Source organism: Micromys minutus (genome assembly GCF_963924665.1).
Source record: "Micromys minutus genome assembly, chromosome: 33".
Classification (NCBI taxonomy): Eukaryota; Metazoa; Chordata; class Mammalia; order Rodentia; family Muridae; genus Micromys; species Micromys minutus.
In genome coordinates this window covers 1,225,653-1,252,741 of record NC_137968.1, presented here as the reverse complement: position 1 = coordinate 1,252,741, position 27,089 = coordinate 1,225,653, and the positions used below count along the sequence as shown (strand labels likewise).

The 27,089-nt window shown below is 39.2% G+C and overlaps 1 protein-coding gene across 4 annotated transcripts in view; it reads right to left on the bottom strand.

Moving 5' to 3' along the window:
- Window positions 1–1,015: 1,015 nt before the first annotated feature.
- The window catches only part of MTDH (metadherin), a 50,790-nt gene continuing 24,716 nt past the window's right edge, over window positions 1,016–27,089 (bottom strand). Inside the window, exons 4-12 of one of the 4 annotated variants that reach the window (XM_080909490.1) lie at window positions 26,526–26,702; window positions 25,194–25,259; window positions 23,730–23,969; window positions 18,780–18,878; window positions 12,223–12,344; window positions 8,724–8,831; window positions 6,964–7,083; window positions 4,520–4,676; window positions 1,016–3,870 (exon numbers count right to left, since the gene is read on the bottom strand). In XM_080909490.1, the coding sequence (XP_080765616.1) occupies window positions 3,800–3,870; window positions 4,520–4,676; window positions 6,964–7,083; window positions 8,724–8,831; window positions 12,223–12,344; window positions 18,780–18,878; window positions 23,730–23,969; window positions 25,194–25,259; window positions 26,526–26,702 (1,160 nt within the window). In that variant the 3' untranslated portion in view covers window positions 1,016–3,799. The remainder of the gene's footprint in view (window positions 3,871–4,519; window positions 4,677–6,963; window positions 7,084–8,723; window positions 8,832–12,222; window positions 12,345–18,779; window positions 18,879–23,729; window positions 23,970–25,193; window positions 25,260–26,525; window positions 26,703–27,089) is intronic. The other 3 variants (XM_080909491.1, XM_080909492.1, XM_080909493.1) reach the window with 3 other exon arrangements.

Here is a 27,089-nt window from a genome sequence, read left to right as displayed (position 1 = left end):
GGGGTATACCTGGCTGTTGCTAGGTAACTGAGGGGTGGGGTTTACAGAATCCCAACAGTGAGAACCATCTGTCTTCAACCAGGAAGCAGTATAGAACCCCCACTGTTGTACTGTATTCTCTTGTAAGTGTAGATTTGTGCCTGTGCAGGTATGCATGTGTACACCCGAGACTAACACAGGCGTCCTCCTAGAAAACTCTATAACGGCGGGGTCTCTCTGAACCTGGAACTCAACAGTCCGATTAGACTGGCTGCCAGCAAGACCCAGGGATGTTCCTGCCTCCTCAGTACAGGGATTACAACTCATACTAATACACCCATGGTTTTGTTGTTGTTTTTTTTTTTAAATGTGGAGCCATCTCTCCCTAGCTTTAATAATTGAATTATTTATCCACTTTACATGCTAATACCAGCCCCTCCTTTCCCAGTATCCCCTCCATGCAAGTCTCCACCATCCCATCTTCCCCTTCTCAAAAGACAAGGGTCTCTAAATGTCACGCTGACACACGCACTAACACCCCCACCCCCCAATACGTTAAGCTGCTGCATCTACCCAGATTCTTACATACAATAGAAACAAACTACCTTAAGTGGCTACTGCTGGGGAACACAACCAATCTAGCTACCAACAATATATGCCAAACTCTAGCTCAATCCCTTTAACCCCAAAGGTCACACCTACTAATGACCTATGTTATTTCCCATGGAAGACGCTACCATAAATGTTCATTCTCTCCTTTGAGCACCGCCCACCTCCACCCCAGAACTCACTGAGTTGCCTCAAACTTTCAGAGATCTGTCTGGACGAGTGCTAGCACTAAAGGAATGTATAACTATGCGCAGTTGTACACGTGCATTCTCAGAGGTTTTTAACTTCAAATATTGTTGGTAGCAAAGCCTGAAACAATGGTCTTAAGAAAAGGAAAATAAATCCCATGAACCAAAGGACCGTTATCTTTTTAGACCACGACATAAAAGGACAAAGTCCCTTCCCACAGAGAACGTAACAATTTAAACAAAACAAAAAAGGTCTGTTTTATTTACAACACTCAGTGCATCTTACATATGACATATTTTCATTTCCCAAGTCTCTTGAAAGCAATTCCAATTCCAGTTTGTGTAATAAGTTTACAGAAAAACTTTTTAAAATAGCCATTAGACCTTAAACTTAAATCCTAAATTTTGATATTTCACACTATATTAATAGAGGACTGCTTTTAATTAAGAAAAACTAAACTCTGCAATTAATTGCTAACCACCCTCTGGGATCTTTAACTCAAATACAAACTGGATTAGCCTATGAAATAATACCATTATATTTGGATAAATTATTCCAACCTCCCCTCCCCAATAAAATGCATGCACAAATTAAACATGGTAAATTACATTAATGATATTTTACTTCAACTTTCTTTTTGGACTCTCTCAACTGTTTGTTTCTCAACTTATGTATAAGATAGGGACAATGCAGTTGGAGAACTCCGACATGCCCGCCCCTGCTCCACAACAGAAAGACTTTTCAGAGAGCCTATTTCAGGGAAACAGGTGGCACCAGGAGCTCGCATTCCAGCCAGCACAGAACAGCAGGCCTTCTACATCGCCGCTCTCTAATCACCATTACCCAAATTTCAGGGTTTTCTGAGTCGATGGCAGAAACCGGTCTCTCTGTTCAGTGACAAGAAATCTGTAGATCTGCCACACACAGATCTACAGAAGCTAAGAGCAGTGAACAGTTTTAAGAGAACTGCCTCCTCCTACACACAGACACACACACAAAAGGCCTGGCTTGCACGTCAGAGCGAAGGCAGGCACCTCTGCCACCCCCCCCCCACACCGACCCTTCAGTGTGTCGAGTGCTTCCACTCCCACGATACCTTTATCTGCAAAAAAGACGGTATTCTTGATACCTGCTGTGGGTGCCACCTCTTATAAGTGGCTGCATCAGGAGACATTGAACCGAGAAATAGTTTCTTATTTGACCTAGCCCAGAGAATTATAAGGAAAAGAAACAGTGAGGTAGAGTTGAGAGAGTTCAATTAAACTGGTGAGCATTGACCTTTTGGCACACTTCATAATTACAGATTCCCCATCAACCTCTCCTTGAGACACAGCGTGGCATCCCCTGAGGGAACATGAAGCTCGCAGCAGCCATCTGAAGGCTCCATTCCTGGCACATCAGCTATTTACCCCAATAGTGAAGCAAATAAAAACAGTACTATCCGCTTCTGAATTTATTTAAACAAGTAAATTAATTTAGAAATCCCATTCAATCAAACAAAACTTCTGACGACATGTTCCTGAACAGATGTTAACACCCAATAAAAAAAGTTGTTAATCACTTCTGAGGAAAGCTGTCCATTAATAAGGCCAGTCTTCAACAGAACAAAAACCATTTTACATCTTGTAGCTTCCTAGTTGACAATACTATTAAACTACAGTCAAATATAAGGACAGTATTTAATGGATAGATCAGTACCATTGGTTATAGCTTTTAAACAGGTTCATTCCTGGCGCCACATGGGAACAAGCCACTCACACCAATAAATCATGGCTTTTTAAAAATTACAATTCACTAAGGTGATGTTAATTATGGTCCTTGTCAAACACGTTGGTAAAGGCTATTTACAGTGTACATGGCTGAGCATGCACTATTAACAGTTACAGAGGCCTGCCACTTTCCTAGGAACCACACAGTGCCTGAAAATGGTGACAGATCATACGTCATTTAAATCGACACAGTTTCAAGCAGAAAATGTTCCTTTTTATTTTGACCACAATTGCAAGAGTTACATGAAAATTCTTATAAAAACACGAATCCCCTTCAGGAACTGATGCATAATCTACACACTACAGGAGGTTAAGGCAGTAAAAAACGTATTCCTGATAACTGGAGGTCTCCACAGTGTCAGTTAAAGCTGTCTACTTTCCCATTCTCCGTCATATGCTGAAAAGTTGTGAATCGCTTCATTTTTAAGGTAAAAAATTACTAGCAACTAAGAGTTGACACTGGAAAATTGCTAGGGAAAGAAAAAATATTAAGTTGTATTTTGCTTGAAAAGTTTCCAAATCATAAACAAGAGCATTGTTAGTCTCAGTCTTAATGTATCAAACAAATAATATATTTACCTTTTTAATTTAAAATATACTGTTTGAATAATTCAAGTAATGTAAGACTATCAAAAATAACTTTGTAAGTCATACAAGTGTCTGTCAATTGCGTTTTTCAATGTTTTAATTTAGAACTTTTAAAGAACTGTAAACTAAACCAAGACAGTTTAGTTAAATAAAGGATAAATGACCTTTTATTTGCACAGGTGATTCTTTTAATACAAATTGCTAAAACAAATACGTAAAGATATGGCAGATTATGCATTTGATCAAAGCACTTTGATTTAAGCATAAAACAGATTCAAATGGTGTAAGGTCGTGCACAAGATCCAAGGACTTGCCTACTGGCTTCTAGGCAGCCTTCTTTCTAATGAGAATCCGTTATTCCTCAGCTGCAGATGAGACAGGGCCCAGTGTGTTGTAAACAGGACAATATCCTATGTTACGGTCATTTCTGTTCAACTGAAGATGCTCCCAAGTGTCTTCCAGCACTGTAGTATGTACTCTGTCGACCTCTTAATGTCATAAATTAACTTTCCTTTGATTCCATTTTATGGTGGTTGTGTTCAGTTCTGTTTTAAAAATTGGTTTAAATTTATATAAAACTCTGTACATGTTCACAAATTATTGCATAAACAGCATAATCTTCAAGACAGTGTTTGTAAACACATGTCCAATTCAGGAAAAAAAATTCACGTTTCCCGTCTGGCCTTTTTCTTCTTTTTTATTTGTTTTGGAGATTCCCAGTTAGTTTCAGACTTGGCTAAAAGGGAAAAAAGGGGGGAGGAGGAGGTGAGGAGAAAAAAAAATGTAAGGAGGATAATCAGTGTATATCAACAATATAAAAGTAACAACTATGGTACAAGGTAGTGGAGGTGCATGCCTCTAATCCCCTTAACAGACAGGTCTCTGTGAGTTCAAGGGCAGCCTGACTCATGAACTGAGTTCTAGAATAGGCAAGGCTACAAAGAGAGCCGTCTCAAAACAACAAAACAAAAAAGAAACATAAACCAAAACACTTCCCCAAAACAAAAAGTTACAATGATGAAAAAACTATTAGTTTTCAAGTTAGGTCTTCCCTGCCCCCTTCTCTTCCAACCTAGGGCATTAACTGTAACTGCTGATACTGTTGGCAACCTACAGAATATGGTTTTTCTTTTTCTTCTCCTCCCAGCTGCTGAGAGGGGGAAGGAGTACCGTGAAGCCCCAAAGACAAACGCAGATGAAAGGGCAAGTGAGTGCAGGCATGTCCCAAGCAGGCTTCTTATCATCCTTGCGCTAACACTAGCTTAGCAGCCTGGCCCTCACAACTCAAGCCTGTGAAGTCACAGGACCACACATTTTAGAAGGCAGGGCTGCTCCACTCTCATGTAAGGAGACAGAAAACCGCCCAAGACAAACAATGCACTTACTCTGTGGGGGAGGCACACTGTTTTGCTTAGCATTCGCCTGGGGCTTGTCAGTGTCTTGTAACATTGGTGGCACTTGGGAAGGGCTCTTGTCTGAGTCACCTTTTGATAAAGTAACAGATGGCTCGGCAGAGATAGCAGGTGGAAGAGTCTTCATAGGCTATTTTGGAATAAAATTGTGTCAGAATTTTGTATAAGTTTCATATAATAAATGAAGCAATATTCAGAGAGTAGCAGCAAACAAAATTAAACATGGCTTCTAATTAACTTATATGTAGCACTGTAATTCATCTTTGCCCTCTAAAGATACAACCAAACAAAATACATCAACAGCATCCATGAATATAGCTGGAGATAAAATAAGAAGCTCTGCCTGGTGGCAAATGTCTCTTATCCCAATACTGCAGGGGCGGGGTCGGGGGATATCTGTGAGTCCTAGGCCACCCTGGACTACAGACTGAATTCAGGACAGTCAATGTTTAAACATATACAGGTGACAATGACAAAAATCTAATTGTGAGGGATCAACCTGGGCTACCTGGCAGATCAAGACTCCAGAGTGGGCTATCCAGTTAGTTTGGCTACTGTGTTGTCTATATTAATAAAAAAGTTAAAATAGCCACTAAATCTCAAGTCACAGGGAATAATTCTACTTTTTCATTTTCCTGATTCACCAGGAAAGTTTAACCAATGTCTACCAGTTTTGAATTCACTAAAACTGTCAGAAGACAAAATTATCGATTTAGTTTTTCCCTCTCTTTGAGACTTCCAGCCTATTAGCTCAGGCTGGTCTATGCTGGCTCTGAACTTGCTGACACAGCCAACCTTCTCAACAACCAAGGATATTGTAAACAAGCAACAGCAGCAGCTAGTGCATCCCATGAGCAGACTGTGGGGATGGTCCTACTGACTGAACTTACTGCCTAGATCTTCAGATACGGAATCTTAATAATGAAGATTGAAAAGTTTAGGGTAGTGACTGCTCAGGGCACTGTTAAGAATGCTTATTTAGAGCACTGTGGGTCTATGAGAGATGAGCAGATCTTTTCACTGGCCAGCTTCACCCCTACCATCACTCAGAACAACAAGGGAAGGTCTATTTCTTTTGCTCCTACTCTTTGTTGCTCCATAGAAACAAGAGAAGTGCTGTGAGCTCTGCATTCTTTCCTTCTATAGAGGCACTGGCTGAACCTATGCTAACGTAGCTCCTCATACCTACAGCTTCACTGCGCACTTCTCATCTTTCCCTCCTGTTTCCTCACTAGACTTACATCAAGTCATACAAAGGCACAATTAAATTTTCTTGTTTTTTTCACTGTTCAAGGTTTATTTGGTGTTTTCATTGGTCTGTATATGGATGATGGAACCAACCACTCAAGTGTCATGCCAATGAAAACACCAGTCTACTAACTGTACAGATTTCCTCAGACAGATGTTATGGTCTGTCCACTGTTGTAACTTAGTTCCTCAAACAGCAAGCAGATGGGTCATCAAACTCAAAAATAACTTCTGAATGTAAGTCAGGCAATTCAGTAGGGTGTTACTTTATTTAAATCTTTAGGACTTATTTTATGTGTGTTTTGCCTACAAATATGTGTTTCATGTGACTGGTGCCTAACTGGAGTTAGGCACAGTTCTGAGCCACCAAGTGGATGCTGGGAACCAAACCCTGGTCTGCAGAGAGCAAAAGGTCTTCCTAACCACTGAGCCAACTTTCTACCTCCTTATTTTAATAAGGCTCAGTGTATTACTAACTATTCTATTTTTGTTTAGGGACCAAGGCAACTCTTAATAAAACAAAGCATCTAACTGGGGGCTTGCTTACAGCTCCAGATTTAGGCACTGTGATGGGGAACATGGGCAAGGATGGCACTGGAGCAGTAGCTGAGGCCTACACCCTGACCTCCATGGCACACGGAACCTCAAAGCCCATCTCTAATGACACACCAACGAGGTTATGCCTCTTAAGTCTACTCCTACCAAAGAGCTTTACTCTCTCATGACTGAAACATTTAAATCATTACCCAAATAGAAACCATGTTTTTATTTCACATCACCTTCATAAATTAGTCTCTTCTGACTCATCAATATTTCCATAGAAGGCACGTAATAAAAAAAAACTGCCACTGTCAGGTACCAAGAAAGGTACATGCCTAAAATCCCAGCAATTGGGATGCAGAGACAGGAGGTTCAGGAACTTATGCCAATCAGCCAGAGCTATGAAACCTTTTCTCAAACAACAATAACAAAGCAAAACCAAAATAAACTGAAGCAAAATAATAATAAGTGCTGGGATTAAAAGTGTGTACTACCATGCCTGGCTTGTTCTAGGTTTCTCTTCAGGATTTCTTTGTGGTCATTTCATATGTTTAGAATAGTACATTAATAAAATAGATTATTGTATAATTATTAAGGCAACAAAACCTCATTATTATTTAAAAAGTCACCTGGCTATTTTTGATGAGTACTTCAACTGGATCACTAGTGCTCACGGTCTTTAGGGAACAGGCTTTCGAGGTAGTCACTGGAAGCTCTTCTCTAGTGTCCTTTTCTAGGTCTTCTGTGTCCTGCAGAAGAGAGCTGTTTATTACATTAAACTTCTTGGTGACTATAACAATTGATTATAACAATCATTCTTTATTGCTTAAAACCCACTTTGTTTTCTTAGGCAGGTACAGGGAGCTTATGGCTGTAATTCCAACACCTGGGAGGTCAAGGCAGGAAGACTGCTCCAAGTCCAAGACCATCTTGAGATAAAGAATGAAACCCTGTCTCAAATCCTGCCTCTTTAAATTACATATACTAACACACATCCCAGAATGGGAGCCTTTGTGATCAAAGAGAACTCAAAGAGAATAAACTTAGCATTTACTTTACAAGAGGAGACAAGACTTTAAAAACAACATTTCATTCAGTAACTTCAAGGAGTAATGTGTATATGTACAAATTATAAAGGTACATAGAGAACGTTAATCTGTCATGACATGACTTAAACCATGTCTTGTTTCTTTGTTCCTTTATTCCCTTAACTATAAAAGCTTGCACATGTATTCCATGTTCATTGTTTGTATTTTTAAAGTTTAACAAAATAATCCTGAATCACATTACACACATATATAAAGAACACACAGGGGCTGGAGAGATGGCTCAGTGGTTAAGAGCACTGACTGCTCTTCCAGAGGTCCTGAGTTCAAATCCCAGCAACCACATGGTGCCTCACAACCATCTGTAATGGGATCTGATGCCCTCTTCTGGTGTGTCTGAAGACAGCTACAGTGTATTCATATATAATAAATAAATCTAAATCATAATAGAAACAACAACAAACTGTTAAAAAATAGTAACACTCAGAATGTGCTGCATGTCAACATATGGGAATGTCACATTCTAGTGACTATTCTAACAACTGCCCAAGATGACTGCAAAACTCTCCTCCCTGGGCAGTGAGCGCTCACTTGAATCAGATCCCCAGCACTTACATAACAGAGAACTGACTTCTCAGAAGTTAGCCTCTGACCTCCCCACACATGTTGTGCCACACACACAAATAAATGCCATTAAAAAAAAGCTTCCTCCCAATATTGCTATTCTATGAAATGTCACATGACAGCAGTGTGTTTGAATAGCAACTAAAAATTCTGATGTGAATTTAAGTTCAGCATGCGGTGTTCCTCCCTCTGTCCCCCCTTCTCTAGACAGCATCTCTTAGCCTTGAACTCTGAAGAACGAGAATTAAAGGTGTGGACTTTAATCCAGCCAGTCACCTTTTAATTTTTCCGAGACAGGGTTGCTGACTAGATCCGAAGTTCACCAATTTGGTGAGCTTGGCTGGACAGAGTTTCAGGGACTTGCCCATCTCCAACCCTGCCCCTTCCCCGCTCAAACTGTGATTACAGGCACACATCACCAAGTCCAGCTTTTTTCTTCCCCTGTGGGTTCTAGAGAGTCATACTCGGGTTTTTGTGTTTGTGTAGCAGGTCCTTCAGCAAATAAGCCATCTCCCAACTTCCTATTTTCTGGATGAACTTAACTATTTGACTGATAAAAAAATGGTTCTCTAGAAAGTCAGAGACTAGGGAGGGATTAGAGGCAGGACTCAGGTCATGAAGAGTACATGAATCAGGTTTCTTCAGGACTATGGAATCCCAAAATTTTACCATCCACAGTGGGTGCATCATAACGAATGATCGTTGTTTGGGTACTTTACCTGTGTGAGAGAGTTTTCTTCACCTTGCTTCTTCTTTTTCTTTTTCTTCTTTTTAGATTTTCCAGTTGGAAGAGCTCCCTCTCCTTTTTCTTTATCATCATCTGAAACCTTATGTTAAACAAAATGCTAAAGTAAAACAAACTGGGTAACCTTATATTACACAGAACAATTGTGAAATAATTTCAGTCACTATGTATAGATTTATGTTAAGGTGATACATGATTGGACAGGAGAAAGATAGGCGGGGAAAGGTCTAGGAGGGGAAGAGGAGGAAAGGAGGAGACTGGGAGGAAAGAAGATGGAGGCAGATGTTTATGTTTCTCTGGGTGCAACTCTAGCTTGATGAGGTTATTATTATTTCTAAGGGTTTCTCTCTCTCTCTCTCTCTCTCTCTCTGTGTGTGTGTGTGTGTGTGTGTGTTTAATCTCATATATAAAGGTAGTTTGTATCTTTGTCTATTGGACGTAAGCTTGTTGTGTAGAGGGTTTGTGAACTGAGAATTTAATGGAGTCATGTTTGTGCCGGGCTATGGGACAGAAGCAGCAGGGGGTGGTAGAGTGAACTTCCACAGAGTTCCTAGAGACACAGTGTGCGCTCACCATGCTCTGCTCCACACTAGAATGGAATCTGTGGAGTAAGACTGTAGTGGCCAATAAAAAGTTAAACAGTCCTTTTAATATTTACCACAATGGTGGTGAACCAACATGTTAGGCAAGAATCCACTAAAGTTAAGGCTTTAGCCTAAAAGTTAGAGAGTTTTATTTTCTGAGAGGGGGCCAGTGCCATGCTGAGTCACGCTGGTACCTTAGACAAAAAACAGAGACAGCCCTTTCTTTGCAGGGAGGCGATAGGGGTCCTGCTGTGAGAAGGCAAGCTACCATGAACAGAGGAGAGATAAGATGGTAGAAAGAATTAATGTACAAGTTTGTTTTTCTAGTTAGAAGAACCCCTAAGGCCTAAGGCCACAGGGCTCATTAGATGCCAGCTAGTGAGGGTTTGTGGTTATCCTAATTGTTTATATTGTTTCAAAATGGGTGTGATATTGAGTTTTGTGGTTGTATCATTTCTCTGGGAGAGATTACAAAACACAAGATATTCTAGTTGCCGAATAAGGGACACACTATTTTGGGAGAAATGTTTTTGTCTTTGTGTTTTTAAAAAGTGTGATTCTCAGGGCTGGAGACATAGCTCAGTGGTTAGAGCACTGGCTGCTCTTCCAGAGGTCCTGAGTTCAATTCCCAACAACCACATGGTGGCTCACAACCATCTGTAATGGGATCTGATGCCTTCTTCTGGTGTGTCTGAAGACAGCTACAGAGTACTCTTATATATAAAATAAATGCTTCTTTTTAAAAAAAGGGAGACTGGTTTAAAAAATATATAAGAATAAACTAACAAACATTTTAATGAAACTTTAAAACTCACTGGCTTCAATACTCAGGAGAGTGGGCCCTGCACCTTGCCTAGGCAGTAACGTAGAGCTGCCCCCAAACATGAGGTGGAGTGGGCTCTGGAAAGTGGGGCGATGCCCTCCTTGTCCCCTGCAGTCGTCAGAGAGCTGACCTTGCCTTCTGCAATGGGCACTGGGGAAAGCTGGAGCACTCACCCCAGCCAGTAGGCTGACTACCTCAGCTTCCAGCCAGGCTCATAGCAAAGGCTTTGAGTTGGTCCACCCCAAAAATCTAGATCATCTGTGAACTGGGCAGTTCTATTGATCCAAAGTTTCAAAATCCACAGCACAGGGAAATCTCAGATTAACTAGGAAGACTCCGGGTTAGGATCCAATATGGATGTCACAGGAGCCAGAGATCTAGAACCAAATCAAGGACTTATTGCAGTGAACGTGTGTGGACAGAGAGGTATCTGTAGACAGACACACAATACGCTTCCAGGACAAGATGCTTTCTATTTTTTTTTTTTTTTTTTTTTGTTTTGTTGTTGTTGTTAGTTTTATTTAATTTTCTTTTTTGGGGAAGGTTGCAAAGGTAGATAGATGGCAGATGTGATGGGGCAGGGAGATGAGTGGAACTATGGTGCATGATATGAAACTCAAAGAAAAAAAACCTCTCTGGATAGAAACAGGAAGATCAGGACTTTAAGGCCAGCTTGGGCTAGATGGAGCTCTCTCACAATGGCCCCAGGTCAAAATTAGCAACAACTCTCAAACTCTAGATCCCAGGAGAGGAACTTGAATTTATGTGTATACTCATTTTTTTCAAGAGATTTATATAGACATAAAATTTTATAGATATGTACAATATCAACTCAGCTCTTGCTGAGTGCGTTTTCAAGTGTCTATTCATACTACATTGAATATAGCTTTATTAATTCATTCCCTTTCTCTTTTCTCCGCAGTGTGAAGGATTCAACCCAGGGTTCTGTATCCATACTAATCAAGGGATCTACACTGAACAGCTGAGCTGTATATGCACATCCACACCACTCTCTAGATCTCAAACTTTATTCTTGACTTTTCTTATTTGCACATACATAGCAAAACAGTGGATGGCAAATTACAGTCCTCCACAAGGCCAACAGTTTTCCCTCTCTGGTGTGTGTATACAGACCGATGTCTGCACATCTGTGTTTGTATGCCTGTAGGCCCATTTGTACCATAGCACAAGGGTCACCTAGACCTTGTCTTCCATTTTAAGAAGAATCTAATTGTTTAATGCTGTGTGGACTCACCCGGGTGGCTCAGTGCTTCCTGGGATTCTGTCTCTACCTCACACCTTGGTGAAGGATCACAGGGATTAAAGGTGTGGCTTCACCTGAGTTCTGGGCATTCACCCCAGGTCCTCATGTTTGTATGGTCATCTCTTCAGCCCTTCCCACATCACTTCGTACAAGCAAACTTCACTTTTACATTGTCTAAACTTCCCTGCAGAACACAGGGCTGCACTAGACTACATGGTTCTTCAGTAGCTGGTCTGCCACAACTGCACTAGAATCTCTACCAGCATCCTTCCTCAGACTGTGTCACTGCCTCTCCTCCAGCTCTATCTACTTCTTTCTCAGAACCTTGTTTGCTAATATTTCTTTTAAAGAAAATTATTTTATGTATATTGATGGGCGTCTGAAGTGTTGGATACCTTGGGACTGGAGTTACAGATGGTTTTAGGCCACCATGTGGGTGTTGTGATCAAATCCAGTCCTCTCTAAGAGCAGCCAGTTTTCTAAACCCTTGGGCCACCTCTCCAAACCCTAACATTAATCTCTTAATTACTGAACTTTACGAAATACGGCTCTAAGCCCAGGACTGACCTCAGGGCCTTGTGCATGTGCTCAGCACATGCTCTTCCATGGAGCTACACCTACAACCCTGACTACAAAATGTATAATGAAAATGCCCTAAGTCACAAGGAAATAAATACAGTGATGATCTGTTTCTTATGCTGTTCAATACCACCGCCTTCTTGACACGCAATTATCCTTGCCGCTGTCTAGAACTGTCTTAGTCTCTGAGACAAGTAATTACCTCTTAATTCCTCGTACTTACCTTCTGATCATTAGAAACCGGTTCCTGGGACTTCAGAATTGAAGCTCTATCTTCATCTACCCAGTTCCCCCACTCCTCTGCTGGTGCATTCCAGTCTGAGCTGGGATCAGCAGACAATCCATCTAATAAAAAACATTTGAATGAGTTATCTTTCACTCTGCTAGAAGCTAAAATCCAAACACTAAAAATTCTTTATATGGAATTAAGCTGTAGTTTTAAACTATTCTTCTTTCCCCTGAGCATATTTTAAGAGCTAGGAAAAAGTGGAGACATAGTAGCCTTTGTCCAAATGTTGCTAAGCACAAGATTCAGTGGAAGTTTTAGACACACCACAGACACACTCATTAGTTACTAATGCCAGTCCTCTAATCTTCACATCTTCCTCTACTTTTAACCTAGCCATATTTTTATAAGCAATTTACTTTTTTAGGGTACAGAATTATGCTTTACTTCATAACAGTACTAAAATTACATATCCTCCCATAATACACTTGTCCCATCCTTTTAAGCTTCAAGATTAGGCTTTTCAGTTTACCAAATCATGACAGACCATGTAAGCTCTTTCTTTCTTTCTTCTTCTAATACTTGCAACCTCCTAACAATTTTCAGATGATTCAAGTCACCTGCAGGGCTTCAGTCCCCTAGTCTCAAATAGATGTTTATCATAGCATTCTGAACTCCTGTCTTTCACTCTTGAGGCACTGCCATTTTACTTAGGAAACTATCACTGGTCACTGCTAGAGGGGAGCACAAGCCTTCGCTTCTCTTTGACTAAGTAGTTCCAGAATTCACTCTTCTCTCTCCTGCTGCAAACCATTCACTCCCACATACATTCTTACGGTATCAGCTTACAGTCAAGTTATGTTTAAGATACTTTACTTCCAAGTAGTCAATAAGTCTTCCTAACATTTTTCAACTGAAAGAAGTCCAACAATTTCTTATTTCTTAATGCTACTAATACCAAATCCTAAGGTTTTTCATATGCACTTCATTGCTTCTGGAATTTCTTTTTTCTTTCTTTCTTTCTTTTTTTTTTTTTTGCTTCTGGAATTTCTAAACTGTTCACTGACCTGTTGCTAGGGCAATGCCAAACATGACCCAGACAGACATTTTAATATCATAGAGGCACATCTGCCTGTTTTATACTTACTGTTACTTTTGGCTATTTTAATTTTCCTGTGCACTTTTTGTTTACAGGAGAGATACTCAAAGATCTTCACAAAAGCGTTAATACACATTTGAGAAAACGAAAGAATGACCTGAGAGAATACTTACAGGAAAATAAACAAACATAAAACAGACAAAATCTGATGTGAGGAATACAGGCATTAATAGTAAGTATATCCTCTGAGGGCTCTAAGACGTGCAGAAGGCACTCTCACACGCAGCTAACAGTCTGACTACTCAGTGGAGACACGTAAGCATGATAAGAAAAGAATGACACATGTGGCCACAGGGAACTGTGAAAATACAAGGGCGGGAAGTCCAAAAATAAGCAGAGCTTATAGTCAAGAAAATGTGCAACAAGTGATTCCAAGTGTGAAGTGTGCTATAAAAGTCTTTTCTTCCATCTCAAAATGCAACACCATGTATCATGACCAGATGAATATTCAGTCGGTACTTTGGAGAACTAATATAGAGGTTAAGAACATGGGCCTCACGGTCAAACATGTTCATTAATAACCCTTTATCACTTAATGTGACACAATACTGCTTAATCTTTCTTCCCTCTTTTCAAGACAGGGTCCATATGTGAAGCTCTAGCTGTCAGAACTCTGCCACCAAGCCTGGTGTGGCCCCACCCCCACCCGATTTATGTATTTTTAGGTACACTGGTGTTTTGCTTGCATGTGTGTCTACTAGACCTGGAGTTTAGACAGTTGTGAGCTGCCATGTAAGTGCTGGGAATTGAACCTGGGTCCTCCAGAAGAGCAGCTTGTGATCTTAACTGCTGAGCCATTTCTATAGCCCCTGGCTAAGTTTCTTAATCTTAAGGGGCAGTCTATCAACTTCACAGAATGCTAACAAGATCATATAAGATACACTTAAAGCACCAGCTCATAGCAGTGTAAGTGTTCAACAAATGGAAGCTATTATTTTTACTGTCAATAGTGACATTAGGCATTTATAATGAAAACGGATGGATGGATTTCTGAGAAATCTCTGTGAGATACACTTTTTTGTTTGTTTGTTTTAAATGCTAGATTCAATCCAGGGCCTTGCCCATTACAGCTACACCCCCCGGATATTTTTGATATATCTTAAAAATAGAAGCACACTTGTTTTTATAAGCACAAATGGATCTAGTAGATGTTTTAAAGCTGCTTATCTTATACCAAACATTTGTTGCCACTATTGTTAGGGGACTTCAACTGTCTGGCTTCACTGTGACACTTAAATCTCATTGATGAAAAACTTTGAAAATGTTATCCATTTGTCTTGTCTCTAAGACTGATTGCCAGAAAAGAAACTATCAAGTAGAGTTTAAACAACTAAACATGTAGCATACTACTAACATACGACCCACTTCCTCAATGAATACTATAGGGTGTGCGGGAAGAAATTAAAATCTAGTTTAATACTTAGTGAATTATTTTTAAAAAGGCATAGATGGCTTTCAAATTTGGAAAACAACTGCACTCTGATGCCCATAAAAACACTAACAGAAGCATATATCTGTGATGACTATATACAATTCTACACTATTTTTTGTTTACTGAGTAGAGATTAATTTTTAATTAACTGGGATCAAACAAAAGCTACTTAACAGTTTAATGACCCAAATCCAAATATTATTACCCACAGATTGTCTTATGAATAATGCTCAGGATTCTTAAGTTTTACTGTGCTAATAAACTATGTAGTTTTGTGAACACTTGGCAAGTACTTGATGACCTCTATCCCGGTCACTAACAAACTTCCTGAGTAGTTTTCTTGAAAATAAGTCACACTTTACAGCCTACCCCACTCCCCACCTTCAGCTGTCTAACAGCCCTGCTGTCCTGGAACTCTCTCTGAGGACCAGGGTAGCCTTACACTCAAACTACCTCTGCCTCTGGAATGAAAGGCACGCTCCACCACTGCCTGGATTCACAGTGTACTTTTATCCATTTATTAAACAGGGTAACTTTCCTACTTCAATTTTTTTACAAGTCTGCCAATGCCTTTAAAAGAGCTACAATACACACACACACACACACACACACACACACACACACACACACATATGGGTAAGGAATTCATCTCTTCACTTAGTCTTGTGGAATAATGTTTTAGGTTCAAGTACAGCTTTGTTAGCCTCAATCTGGGAAACAACTTTTTTTTTTTTTTTAACACCAGAACTCCTGTAAGTTTTATGATTTAGTAAAACACAGCTATGTTTGAAAGACATTCTCCAGTGTGTAAACACAGCATGAATACTCCACTGATTGAATAGTCTTTTGCTCACTTGACCTCCCCTCTTGTTACAAAGCTAAATTTGTTCAGCTGCTGCATTCGCTCACAGCAGATCCCATGTTTCAAAGCTTTCATCACAGACTAAGGGACCAGCCGCTCTCCAGGAACACTCTATGCTTCAAGCACCAGACTGGGACTATTGAAGCACTTTGCCCTATGGGCTAAGTGTTGCTCTACAATAGCAGTAATAGGACTGCTAATTAAAATTTGTGGCAAGACGTTATTAAAACCAATCACAATATACTGTAGTTCACTCTGTAAGTGCAGAAATAATAATTGGGTATAATAATTCATTCAATGAGTTAAGAAAAAAGACACATTAAAGATGATAAACATACACCAAAATAAAATTCAGAGAAAATAAGTTAAAAAGAAATTGTGTACATAGAAGACTGCCAATATGGCACAGAAAACATAAAAATGTTATTTTTGGTATGCATTAAGCATAAACATTTTCTTACAGTAGGATCTTGTTCAGGTTGGCTTTGAACGTAATACTGACTGTAATCAAGTGAAGATTTTGAACCCCTGACCCTTCTGCCTCTTCCTGACAAGTGCTATTACCCCCCCCCAATACTGGGATTTGCTACTCCTTCACCTCCACAATTAGCTTTCTAAACATAGACAGATCCGCCTCATCCGCCTCCTGAGTGCTGGGATTAAGGGTGTGCATCACCACCCAACATTTTCTATATTTTTATTTTGTCTATCTATGTGTGCCAGACTCCTGGAAGGCAGACGAGGAAATGAGATCCCTGGAGCTGGAGTTTCAGACAGTTATGAGACATTATGTGTGCTGGGGCTGAGCCCAGGACTTAGCCCCGAGCCTCCTCTTCATTCAGTAACTCAGTTTTCTGTGTATTCATGGTTATGTATGAGAGGACGTGTGGGAATTAATTCTTTGCTATCATGTGGGTCTGGGGTCTCAAACTCAGGTTGTGTGACTTGAAGGCAAGTTCCCTTACCTACTAAACTATCTTGCCAGACTACACCTGGCTTTAAACATCTAGAATCCTTACCCGCACTTTTATATGTCATTTTTCTTTCTTTTTCAAACTATTTTCTTATCAGCCAATGATAGTTTTTTCCTACTTAAAATCTTTTGTACAGTTAAGGTCCAAATGTCCAGGAGAAGCCCGTGCCTGCTAGTTCAGTGCTAAATCCCTAATCTCAGCAGCCCAGATCCTTTACTGGAGCTCTACTGTAACCACTCCTAGTTCTGGACTGGGAGCTATTTTCTCCTAAAGTAGCACAGATTATTTTGTTTTTAGAACCCATGCTCCCTGATACAGTTCTATTCAAAGTACACAGAATCCATTATTTGTTCTACTTTATAGTTCAATATATACTTTATTCTACACCTAGGACTAAAACTAAGCTTTCCAAGCAGTACCCTTAGTAGGGAATTGTGGTACAAACCTGTAATCCATCCCAGAACTCAAGGACTAAGAATGTGACCCCAAATGAATGGGCCACAAAGTGAGACATCAGAACACAGCAAAATAAGTGTCTTTTTTTTGTTTGTTTTGTTTTTCAATACAGAGCTTTTCTGGGTAGTCTTACCAACTCACTTGGTAGACCAGGCTAGCCTTGAACTAAGAGATCTTCCTGCCTCTGCCTCCAGTTCACACAGAGTGGGACAGTCTTGACCCCCACCTCTTTCGTCTTTGGACATGGGCCTCTCTAATTACCTTTCTAACCCCATCTCAGTCTTTAAGGACTGCTTCATTCACCATGTTACAGGCTTGCGTTCATGATTACTATTATCTATTTTTACTTTATTTTCCCATTTATATATTTTTATGTGTACCAGCATTTTGCTTACGTGTATGTCTTGTGAGGGTGTTAGATCCCTTGGAACTGGAATTGCAGACAGTTGCAAGCTGCCCTGTGACAATGGGCTGAGCCATGTGTCCAGCCCCATGATTACTATTTCCTCTGTGACTGTAACAAGCACAATGAGAACAAGTGGTACAAGACCAGCAAGGTTTGCACCCCATCCTTCCACTAACTTGCCTGCAGAGTTAAGAGTTCTTCTCTTTTTGCTTCAATTTCCCTAAAAGTGCGAGGAAAACCAGTATCTACTCAATACAACAGTTTGAAGTATTCAGGGAGAGACAAGTCTCGGGCAGACAGTTTATGCTCACTTCCATCCCCATTACAACGACTAATTCATTACTTTATCACACACCACACTAAACACTCTATGAAGAACTGCATGCAACCAGCTGGGGGCTGTGTGCTTGCCTTTAATCCAGTACCTGGGACGCACAGTAGGTAGACGGATCACTGAGTTCTAGACTAGCAAGGGTTATTTAGTTACACCCTCTGCCCCCAAGTAATACACACATATAGGAGAGTTAATCAAGCTCTTCTTTCAGGAGGTGTCAACTCAAAAACAAAACAAAACAAACCTATTAAAATAAAGACAAAGAGAAAAAAGCAACCTCCAGAAGACAATTTTCAAAAGTATTTAAAAACTTTTACATACACACATTAAAAAAAAAAATTAAGTCTATACTTTCTTTTCTAAAATTGGGACCAAAATGATAGGAAAGAACACATTCTGAAATTTGGAGTTCTGGAGTAGGGAACCTTGTAAGTTTGTAATTTTAAATGAAGTAGTAAGCCTTTCAATATGGAGACAATTCAGGGTCTTGTATGTAGCCCTGTCAGATTGGAAGTCCTACACAAACCATCCCGGCCTTGAACTCACTGATCAGCCTTGCCTGTTTTCTGGTACAATGGGGTGCCACAATGCCCACGTCACACACACGCTCTTACACGGGCTATGGACGGGGCTGTGAAGCAGCACAACAGTGCGCATCGTCACAATGACTCGAGCCACCACTGTAGAGCACTTCTTCCTTTACACCAGAGCCAAAGAAATACAACTATTTCTATAAAACTGCCTCGGTCGTTATGGAAAGTTAGTTTTAATTCAGAATCAAGTTCCAAGTAGTGCACAGTTAATGCTAATTATATTACCATGACCTTTCAAGGGGAGAAATTAGGATTAAAATTAAGACATAAAGCATGAATTCAGGGTGATAAAAAGAAAATTCAGAGAGAAGTAACTGAAAAAATTTAAAAGGACATACTTAACCCAGACCATTCATCATCGATATAGGGTTGATTACGGCTAACATCCCACTGATAATCAGAAGTGGTAGACTGAGAAACTGGCTCAGCAGTAGATCCTTAAATGAAAAACGAATGCAATAAAATTAAAAATGGAACTTCCTAAGGCTGCTTTATAACAAAAGTTCTAAACTTTTCACATGGATTCTATTTTTTATTTCTCCTAAAAGAAAAATTTAGACATGACAGAGTTAAACTAAGAGGAAACGAAAGACTGAGGGTGACTCTGAGTATAATAATAGCTAGCTCTAATTCACACCACCACCACTCCACTCAACTAGAATCCGCTTGTCAACTGCAAATTCCAAAATGTTGAAAAAAGTTCCATTTTTCTTCTTAAAGGTAAGCAGTAAAACAAACAAACAAAAAAAATCTTAATGCTAGATGTTTCAGGGCACGCATATATCCTTAGAAATCAGAAAAAATGTTAGAAAACGTTTGAGTTAGCTCAACTTTTAGTTCACAGGAAGTTAAAGAAAGAAATTAACCAGAGAGGTGAGACAGAGAAGTCAGAGGAACAAGAGTTGCTAGAAGTTTAGAATCATGTTCAGATGCATGAGAGAGAGAGAGAGAGAAAGAGAGAGAGAGAGAGAGAGAGAGAGAGAGAGAGAGAGAGAGAGAGAGAACTATCTTCTAAGTCTAGTTGTTGGAAAAGGTGGGATAAGAGTGGGCATTTACAAGGTTTCTTAGGAAACCGATGAAAGCAGTGGAGGCCCAATGTTCAGAACAGTTTTGAGACAAAGAGGCCACAAAAGGTCAGAAGGCCTGGCTCTATGACTATAAGTTAATTCTAGAATGCAAACTACAGCAGTGTATCAGGTGCAAACACACACTAGACCTTCTGAGTCCAAATTTCGTGTGCGCTAAGAGTCCTTAGGTGACTCTGATAGTCACTTAGATTCAGAGCCACCCACAGGAAAAACTTTACTTACATATGTAGATGAGACTGCTAGCATTTCACTAATGATTACTGTTTATCTGATTATATACTCAAATGTTAGTATATTTTGATGTAAAACTTAGATCACCGCACGAATATGGTCACTCAAGTTGACATAAACACAACCCCATTGCTGCAGTAGCTCTGCTCTTCCTACTCTTTCTCTGATCTATGCACTGAACAGTCATCAACTGAAGGGCATAATTAACCTGCTCTTCTGGAAATGATATATGGTTGAAAAGATCAAGGTCAACTCCAACCAGGACTGACCCATTAGCCAAGAACAATTTCGTATTTTTAAATGGTTATAGAAAAGGTCAAATGAATAGTGTTTTGAAGTCAGTATATTAATTTGCCTTTGATCTCCAGCTGCTTTCTTGTTGCGGCAGAGCAGAGTTGATAGTTGTGGCAATGACAGCATGGCCCACAAACCCAGATTATTTTACTGTTTGTTTTTATAGAAAGAGTCTACTCGTACCCATTCTAGGCTACTGTTCCAGACATCTCCAAATAACATTATTAGTAAACGAAGTCCATAGAAAACTGTGAATCAAGTTGTATAAATCAGTGCCTCCAGACTTATATAATACTTGATAAATATATATAGCTTCTGTTGGTTGATGGTTGGTTGACAGTTTATAGTGCATACTCTGGATGAACAGGTACTTAAGAGTTATTGTGCATACGTGTCTAAGAGAAGCTTATTTATAAATTCATAACAAGTAAAAATGAATAGAAAGATGCCAAATCCAACCAGAAGTTTGGTGGAGTATTAGTAACAAGAGGATGTCATAGCCCAGCAGTTCTCTTTCTGTATTTGTATGTAGGTCACGACCCCTTTCCCAAAGACCACCTAAGACCATCAGAAAACATGGATATGTACATTATGATTCTTAACAGTAGCAAAACTACAGTTACAGGAAGTAGAGTGAAAATCATCTTATGGTTGGGGTCATCACAACAAGAGCTGTACTAAAGGGATTAGCACTAGGAAGGTTAAGAACTACTGTCCTAACCTACAGCGAAGGCCTCCAAGAGTGTAATCTATACTCATCAATTGCCAGTGGTAGGCCATAGAACCTAAGTCGCTAGCACATAAAGATATACATGTCCCCTAAAACCTACAGACCTATATGACATATATTAACTATGTTGAAAGCAATTTATGATGCTCATCAATTTTCTAATTAACAAGTGCTAAAATTAAACAAGAGTGTTTTGGTTAACTGAACGAAAGACTGTTTTCACATACCAGAGACAGCAGAGTTAAGTGTGAGAGATGCAAAAGAAGCAGAGTTCTGCTGAGAGGCACTCACCCCCCCCAGCCACACTAGACCAAGCAGCTGGCAAAATAAAGAACGTCACTTGCAACCTTTAATTTGCAAAGAACTTGAAAAATGTACAGATTTAAAACTATAATATCAATATTTAAAGATTATCTTTTAAAAATGAGAACCAATAATATAGCAATACTTATGTACTGAGTGCCTAATATGTGGATGGCTCTTTTGTACACCGAGTTTTAATCCTTACAGCTAGGTCATTTTAGAGCTAGCAAATCATTTGCTAATACTTAGTGAACTGCTTAGGTGTAACTGTTTCCAGGCCTATTCATTCCCCTAGATAATCATTTCTGTCATAATTTAAGCAAGGACTTTATACGAGGCACCAAACTTGGTGCCTGACACTACAAACAATTCTCACAATTACTTAAATGTCAGGTTCGTTCAGGCTATGTAACTAAATGTTCATAACCTCCTAACAGGTCTGTCTGAACTAGTCTATTCTCATTCTACTACACCATGTATCTTCAAAATATTTCCAAGGTACTTTTCTGCAAACAGAATGACACTTTGGTCAACAGCAGGCTACACATGAGACTTTCTCACCTACTGTGAGCACATGCCACGATGCCTACACAATGACAAACCACCTACCTAACAAGCATTTTGAAAGGTGTTTGGTTTGTTACTCAACATGACTGTACTTTAAGAACTTAACATAGTTCTCTTTCAATTTCAACAAAAGTTTAAAATTTAGCTAGGGAAGTCCACCCATCTAATTGGCTACTTAATTTTATTTGTAACAATATTAACCAAACACTGCCTAAATCCATGTTCTAATAGTGAAACGATATAGGTTCTATAAGTAAACTAAAAATGTATTAGAAGGTCAGTGTTTCTAACATTATTCCATAAAACCTGATACTTTTTAAAATGCCAAATATGAAAGGATACTTTTAGTATAACAATTTTGTTCTTTCTGTTGAAAATGATGGTAGAAATTTAGAGATTATCTCTGTAAACAGATTTTTGTATTTCTAGACAGTTTTTTGACATTATAGGTGAGGAAAGAAACTTGAAACAGAATTAGTGAATGAATCAGTTTGCTTGTTGAGAGATCAGTCTTTTAAAAAGGAATGCTTAGCTAAGGAAAGAAAGCTAATAGCTAAGGAAGAGGTTGTGGTTTGTTGTCATAACAAACACCTGCTGTAAGTACAACAGGAAAAGCATGCTCAAGTGTGGCATGGTGGCTCACAACTGTATTTCCAACATTCAGAAGGCAGATTGGAGTGTCTAAGAATTCCAAGCCAGCCTTGTAAACAATTGTCTAGGCTAGCTAGGGCTACATAGTGACTCTGAAGAAATAAAAACAACCCCCCCATAAAAGATTAGTTGAACTGTAATTCAATTTTATAAAGCCAAAAAGAAGCATAATGCCACTAAACAAATGGCAAAGAACATGAATAGAAAGCTGGTGAAAGATGTAGAAATGATCAATTCATGGAAAAATACCTAACTGCATCAGTGATTTAAAAGTCAGCCAAAATTATTTATACGTTTATGCTTATCAAGACAGAGACACCTTGGAAAGTAAGAATGCAATACACGGCCACTGAAGACATGTAAGAGTAACTGACAGTACAATAACACATTCACGTTCTGTTAACGCAAGTTATCCCAACAGTTTATCCTAAAAAGATACGCTAAATGTGCCTAAAATAGTTTTTAAAAAGTTAGATAAGAATGATATAGAAACAGGTAAGTAAGCTATACTATGTTTAAATATAGCACACAATGCTGTTAGGTAAACATGCTTATAAGACATGCTTATCAATTTAGGGATGGGAAAAAGAAACATAAAAATGCATATTCAATTTAGTTTATTGTAAAAACAAAAATTATACACAGTGGAGAAGAAAAACAAATACAAAACTAACTGCAGCTGGCACTGGGTGGTGTGATAACGCGCTTCCCCTTACTTATTTGCAATTTTCCATATTTAATAAAGATTTCTGTAAGTACATGTTGCTTAAAAGATCAATGACTTTCAGTAAAAACAAGCTGTTGAACTACTAATTTTTACCATTAAAATCCAGAGAAAAATTATAAAGGCATTTACAGACTATAAAATGGATACTAGAAATGTCTCTAGTACCACACTGACCGCTCTTCCAGAGGTCCTGAGTTCAATTCTTAGCAACCACATGCTGACTCACAACCATCTTTTGGTGTGCCTGAAGACAGGTACAGTGCACTCGTATATAAATAAACAAATGCACACACACATGCATACATCCGTTAGCCATGCTGAGGAGCAAATGTGGTAGGAGAATGTGAGAGCACTACACAGAAAGTAAAACGTTAGTCGGGTTAGTTGCTCTGTTCTGTGTAGAGGGTCTGAGATATTACTTCTGCATGGCAGGACTAGCATTTCTTAGTGTCTGTCTGTCTCTCTGGGGTTTTTTAAACATTATCTCCTGTAGCCCAGCTCTTCTCTAACTCATGCCCCGAGGATAAATAACCTCCTGACTCTTCAGCCTGGGATTGCAGGAATGCACTACTATGTCCAGTTTAGGAATATTTCTACTTCTATTAATGGCTTGTTTTCTTTTACAATTCCCGAAAAATTCAATCTGTATCAATTACCAACTTTAAATGAATTAAAATTTTTTTCTGAAAGTTCTTACCAATGCCAGAAAATATTGAGCGATCACTCCAACTCCTTCCCCAGTCTTTCCCATTTGCATTAGGATCTCCAGGATCTTGAGTCCAAGCAGACGACGGCTCTGTTTTCCTCTTGCCTGCAGAAGCAGGCGGGACAGAGTTCCACTTCTCCTCACCTGTACTCAACGCTGAGGAGAGTCTCACAGACTTTTCACTCCAGCCTCCTCCATTAACAGTAAGATTTTCATTCAACCCTGAAGAAACTTAAAGAAAAAAAGTAAGGATTAAAAACAGAATATTTCTTGTTAAAATTGAGGGTATTTTTGTATTTCTAGAACAGCTCAGCTTATCAGTACTCAGAACTTCCCTCTTAGTGTAAAAGGTAAGCAGTGCAGCTTGACATGGTTTTAAAGCTTAAGGGTTTTAGTGACACAGGTCTCATTACATGTCTCACATTACTCTCATGGTCCTTCTGCCTCTGCTCCATGTGCTGGGATTACACGCATGCACCACAATGCCTGGCTAACAATTCCTTAACTTAAAAGGCAACAAAAGGTTTAAAATGTGACGTGCACACTAGTGATGCTCTCAATGGCAAAACGACAAACTGAAAACACGTATCTAGTATATTCTGCATACTCACCACTTTGAAAATGAAGATTTCTCCTTAGTTACATGTCCTTTCCTTACATACAGTTTGTATATTAAATTATGAATAATGACTGGTCATTAGAACCAAATGAGGAATCTAAACAGACTGTACGGCATCAGCCGAGACCAAATCAATGTCAGGACCTCAAGGATAGAGTGCAGGCCTTATGAGTGCGGCGTGCGTGCGTGCGTGCGTGTATGTGTGTGTGTGTGTAAGAGAGAGAGGGGGGGGCAGAGAGCGCACTTCCTAGATGAGAAGCTAAGATTGAGACATAAGGCATGAGGGCAAGCTATGGTGTCAACAAGTGATAAAGGAGAAGATGCTTTTCCTGTGACACTTTAGCTTTTAGGCTGGCACACTGCTCTCTCTGCCTGCAGTGACGAGGAATGAGCGAATCAGGTTAATTTTGTTTGTGAAGCACCCAATAACTTTAAACTATATTTGTTTATTATAACATATTTGATCCCATCAAGAAAGCAATTAAAATTTATAAGAACTACATTTTCTTAAGATACAGAATAAAGTCTTTTTATCCCAAACAACAAAGATCCTTCTCACTTGGCTTAACTGATGTAAGAAGCAAAACTGTACATAAATTATTAGAGAATGTTTCTGTATATGGGAGGGGGAGGAGCTACAACATACCAAACCCAGAGTATGAATGATCTTCCTTTTCCATTTTTCAAATTCTCTAGGCTCTCATTTTAATTTAGAAATTAAAAATAACTTTAATCCCTTTTCCTTCCTTGAATATCATTCACATAAGGAAAGACACATGTATCCACGTTTCTATTTTGATGGGCCTTAAGGTTAAGTGCCATGTAATTTCTCTCACCCTGAAGTGTAGAATCTCCTTTTCCAGACTTAAAGTTGCTAACTTGAACATTTAGATGAGAATCACCTGGGTTGAAATAGAAATAAAGTTTATTTAATACTAAACAGGCCAGTAAGTACATTAAATCAGGTGGAACATACAATTGTGATCTATAATAAATTGGTCCTTCAAGTGCCAGTTTTGACATTGGAAAAAGTGATTGTATAACACACTTCACATGTCAATTACATGCCAATCCTAGAAAATTGCCCAAATATAAATAGGGACCATTACTCTGCAATGCTTCTGAATTCTGAAGGTTCTTATAGGTAGGAACTGAAAACTTGGGCTCTGAAATTGGATTCAACTTCGCCTCATCTTAACATGAGCTGCCTTTTCAATAATCCCAGAAGCAAGCACACCCATTAAAAAACTGTTGCCAGATTTGGGATTATAACATAGGAAATATGGTTAAAAAGTGAGAATATATGTCTTAACATAAAAATTCCAATTTTCTGGCACAAAATAAGCACAATTATTACAATGTACCAAAACCAAACTAAGCCAACTGAAACCCCATGAAACACAAGGTGCAAGCAAGGAAGGCATGCCCATCGTAAGCCACCAGCACAGGTACTCAAAGTACTCAAAGACAGCAGAATGGACAAGGAAAGCTCACTGGGCTATGGCGACAATTTCACGAAGTTAGCAGGCAAAAAATAAAATAAAACCAACAAGGTCAAGAAGGTGATCTGCTAACTGAAGGGTAGACAACAGGGAGGCCACTAACAAAAGCAGAAGGAATAAAGCAGTGCCCCCTGGAGTGGCTGTCAGTCTGGATTGCTTGCACATCTGCGTACTTGGTAGGAAGGACACTGGCTCAACCATCTTTGAAATTTTGATTTAGCTTTATTAATATCTATGGAATTGCCAGAAACAAAACAAAAAACTGGGGTGGATAGACAGAACCTGCACTAACCGGAACATGCTTGTTTTATCTTGGAATGAAAGTGCCCAGCATGCAGAATGGTGATAAATATTCCATTTAATCATGTTTTATCCACTGTAGGAGATGGAGATGTAAGAGGATGGGGCAAAGCAACACACAAGGGAAAGAAGCAACAACACTCTCTGATGTGACTCAAGGCAGAGAGGCAAATTTTAATTTAATAAGCCATTCATTAGGCAATATTAACAACACTGCTGTTATGCGGTAACCAGGATGTGGTTCACAAAACTCTCATGAAGGGTATATCAGCACAAAGTTAGCAGATCAAAAAGATTGACATATCTTGTACATCTGACTTAAAGGAGTTTGATTTGATGTACCAGCCTTATGTTCCACTAATATACCTTTATTCTTCTTGGAACCAACAGGAAATGATGCAGCTGTAAGTTGCTCGGTGGAAACTGTGATGGTATTTTCTATCCCAGGGATAGTTGGATCCAATGAACCAGAATCAGTCAGCACTTTATCACGTCTACGCTGCTGTCGTTTCTCTCTGTGACTAACTTTAGTTTCCCAGGCTCCTGACACAGCCCGAGAAAAAAGATGTTATTCAGTAAGGGGAAGACAAAAAAAGGTCGTAGCTTTGAGGGAAAAAAACTGGGATGGGATGAGATATAATAAATTTAGGTATTAAGCTAAAAACCAAGAGTGCTGACTATACTAATTTACCCTAAGAATTTATTCTAATCTCATGTTATTTTAGGCGAAAAAACTATTTTTTATTCTTGTTTTGTTTTTAACAGAATAGAATTGTATCTTTTTACCCTGTTGGGTAGAAGTGACAGGAGTTGTATCTGCTCCTAATCCAGTTTAGGGTGAGATAATAAATGGCTTATTTAAGAATTTTGCACACAGCCTTTTAGGAATGGTGTATTTAAGAAAATGGGAAACTCCAAACCATATTTTTA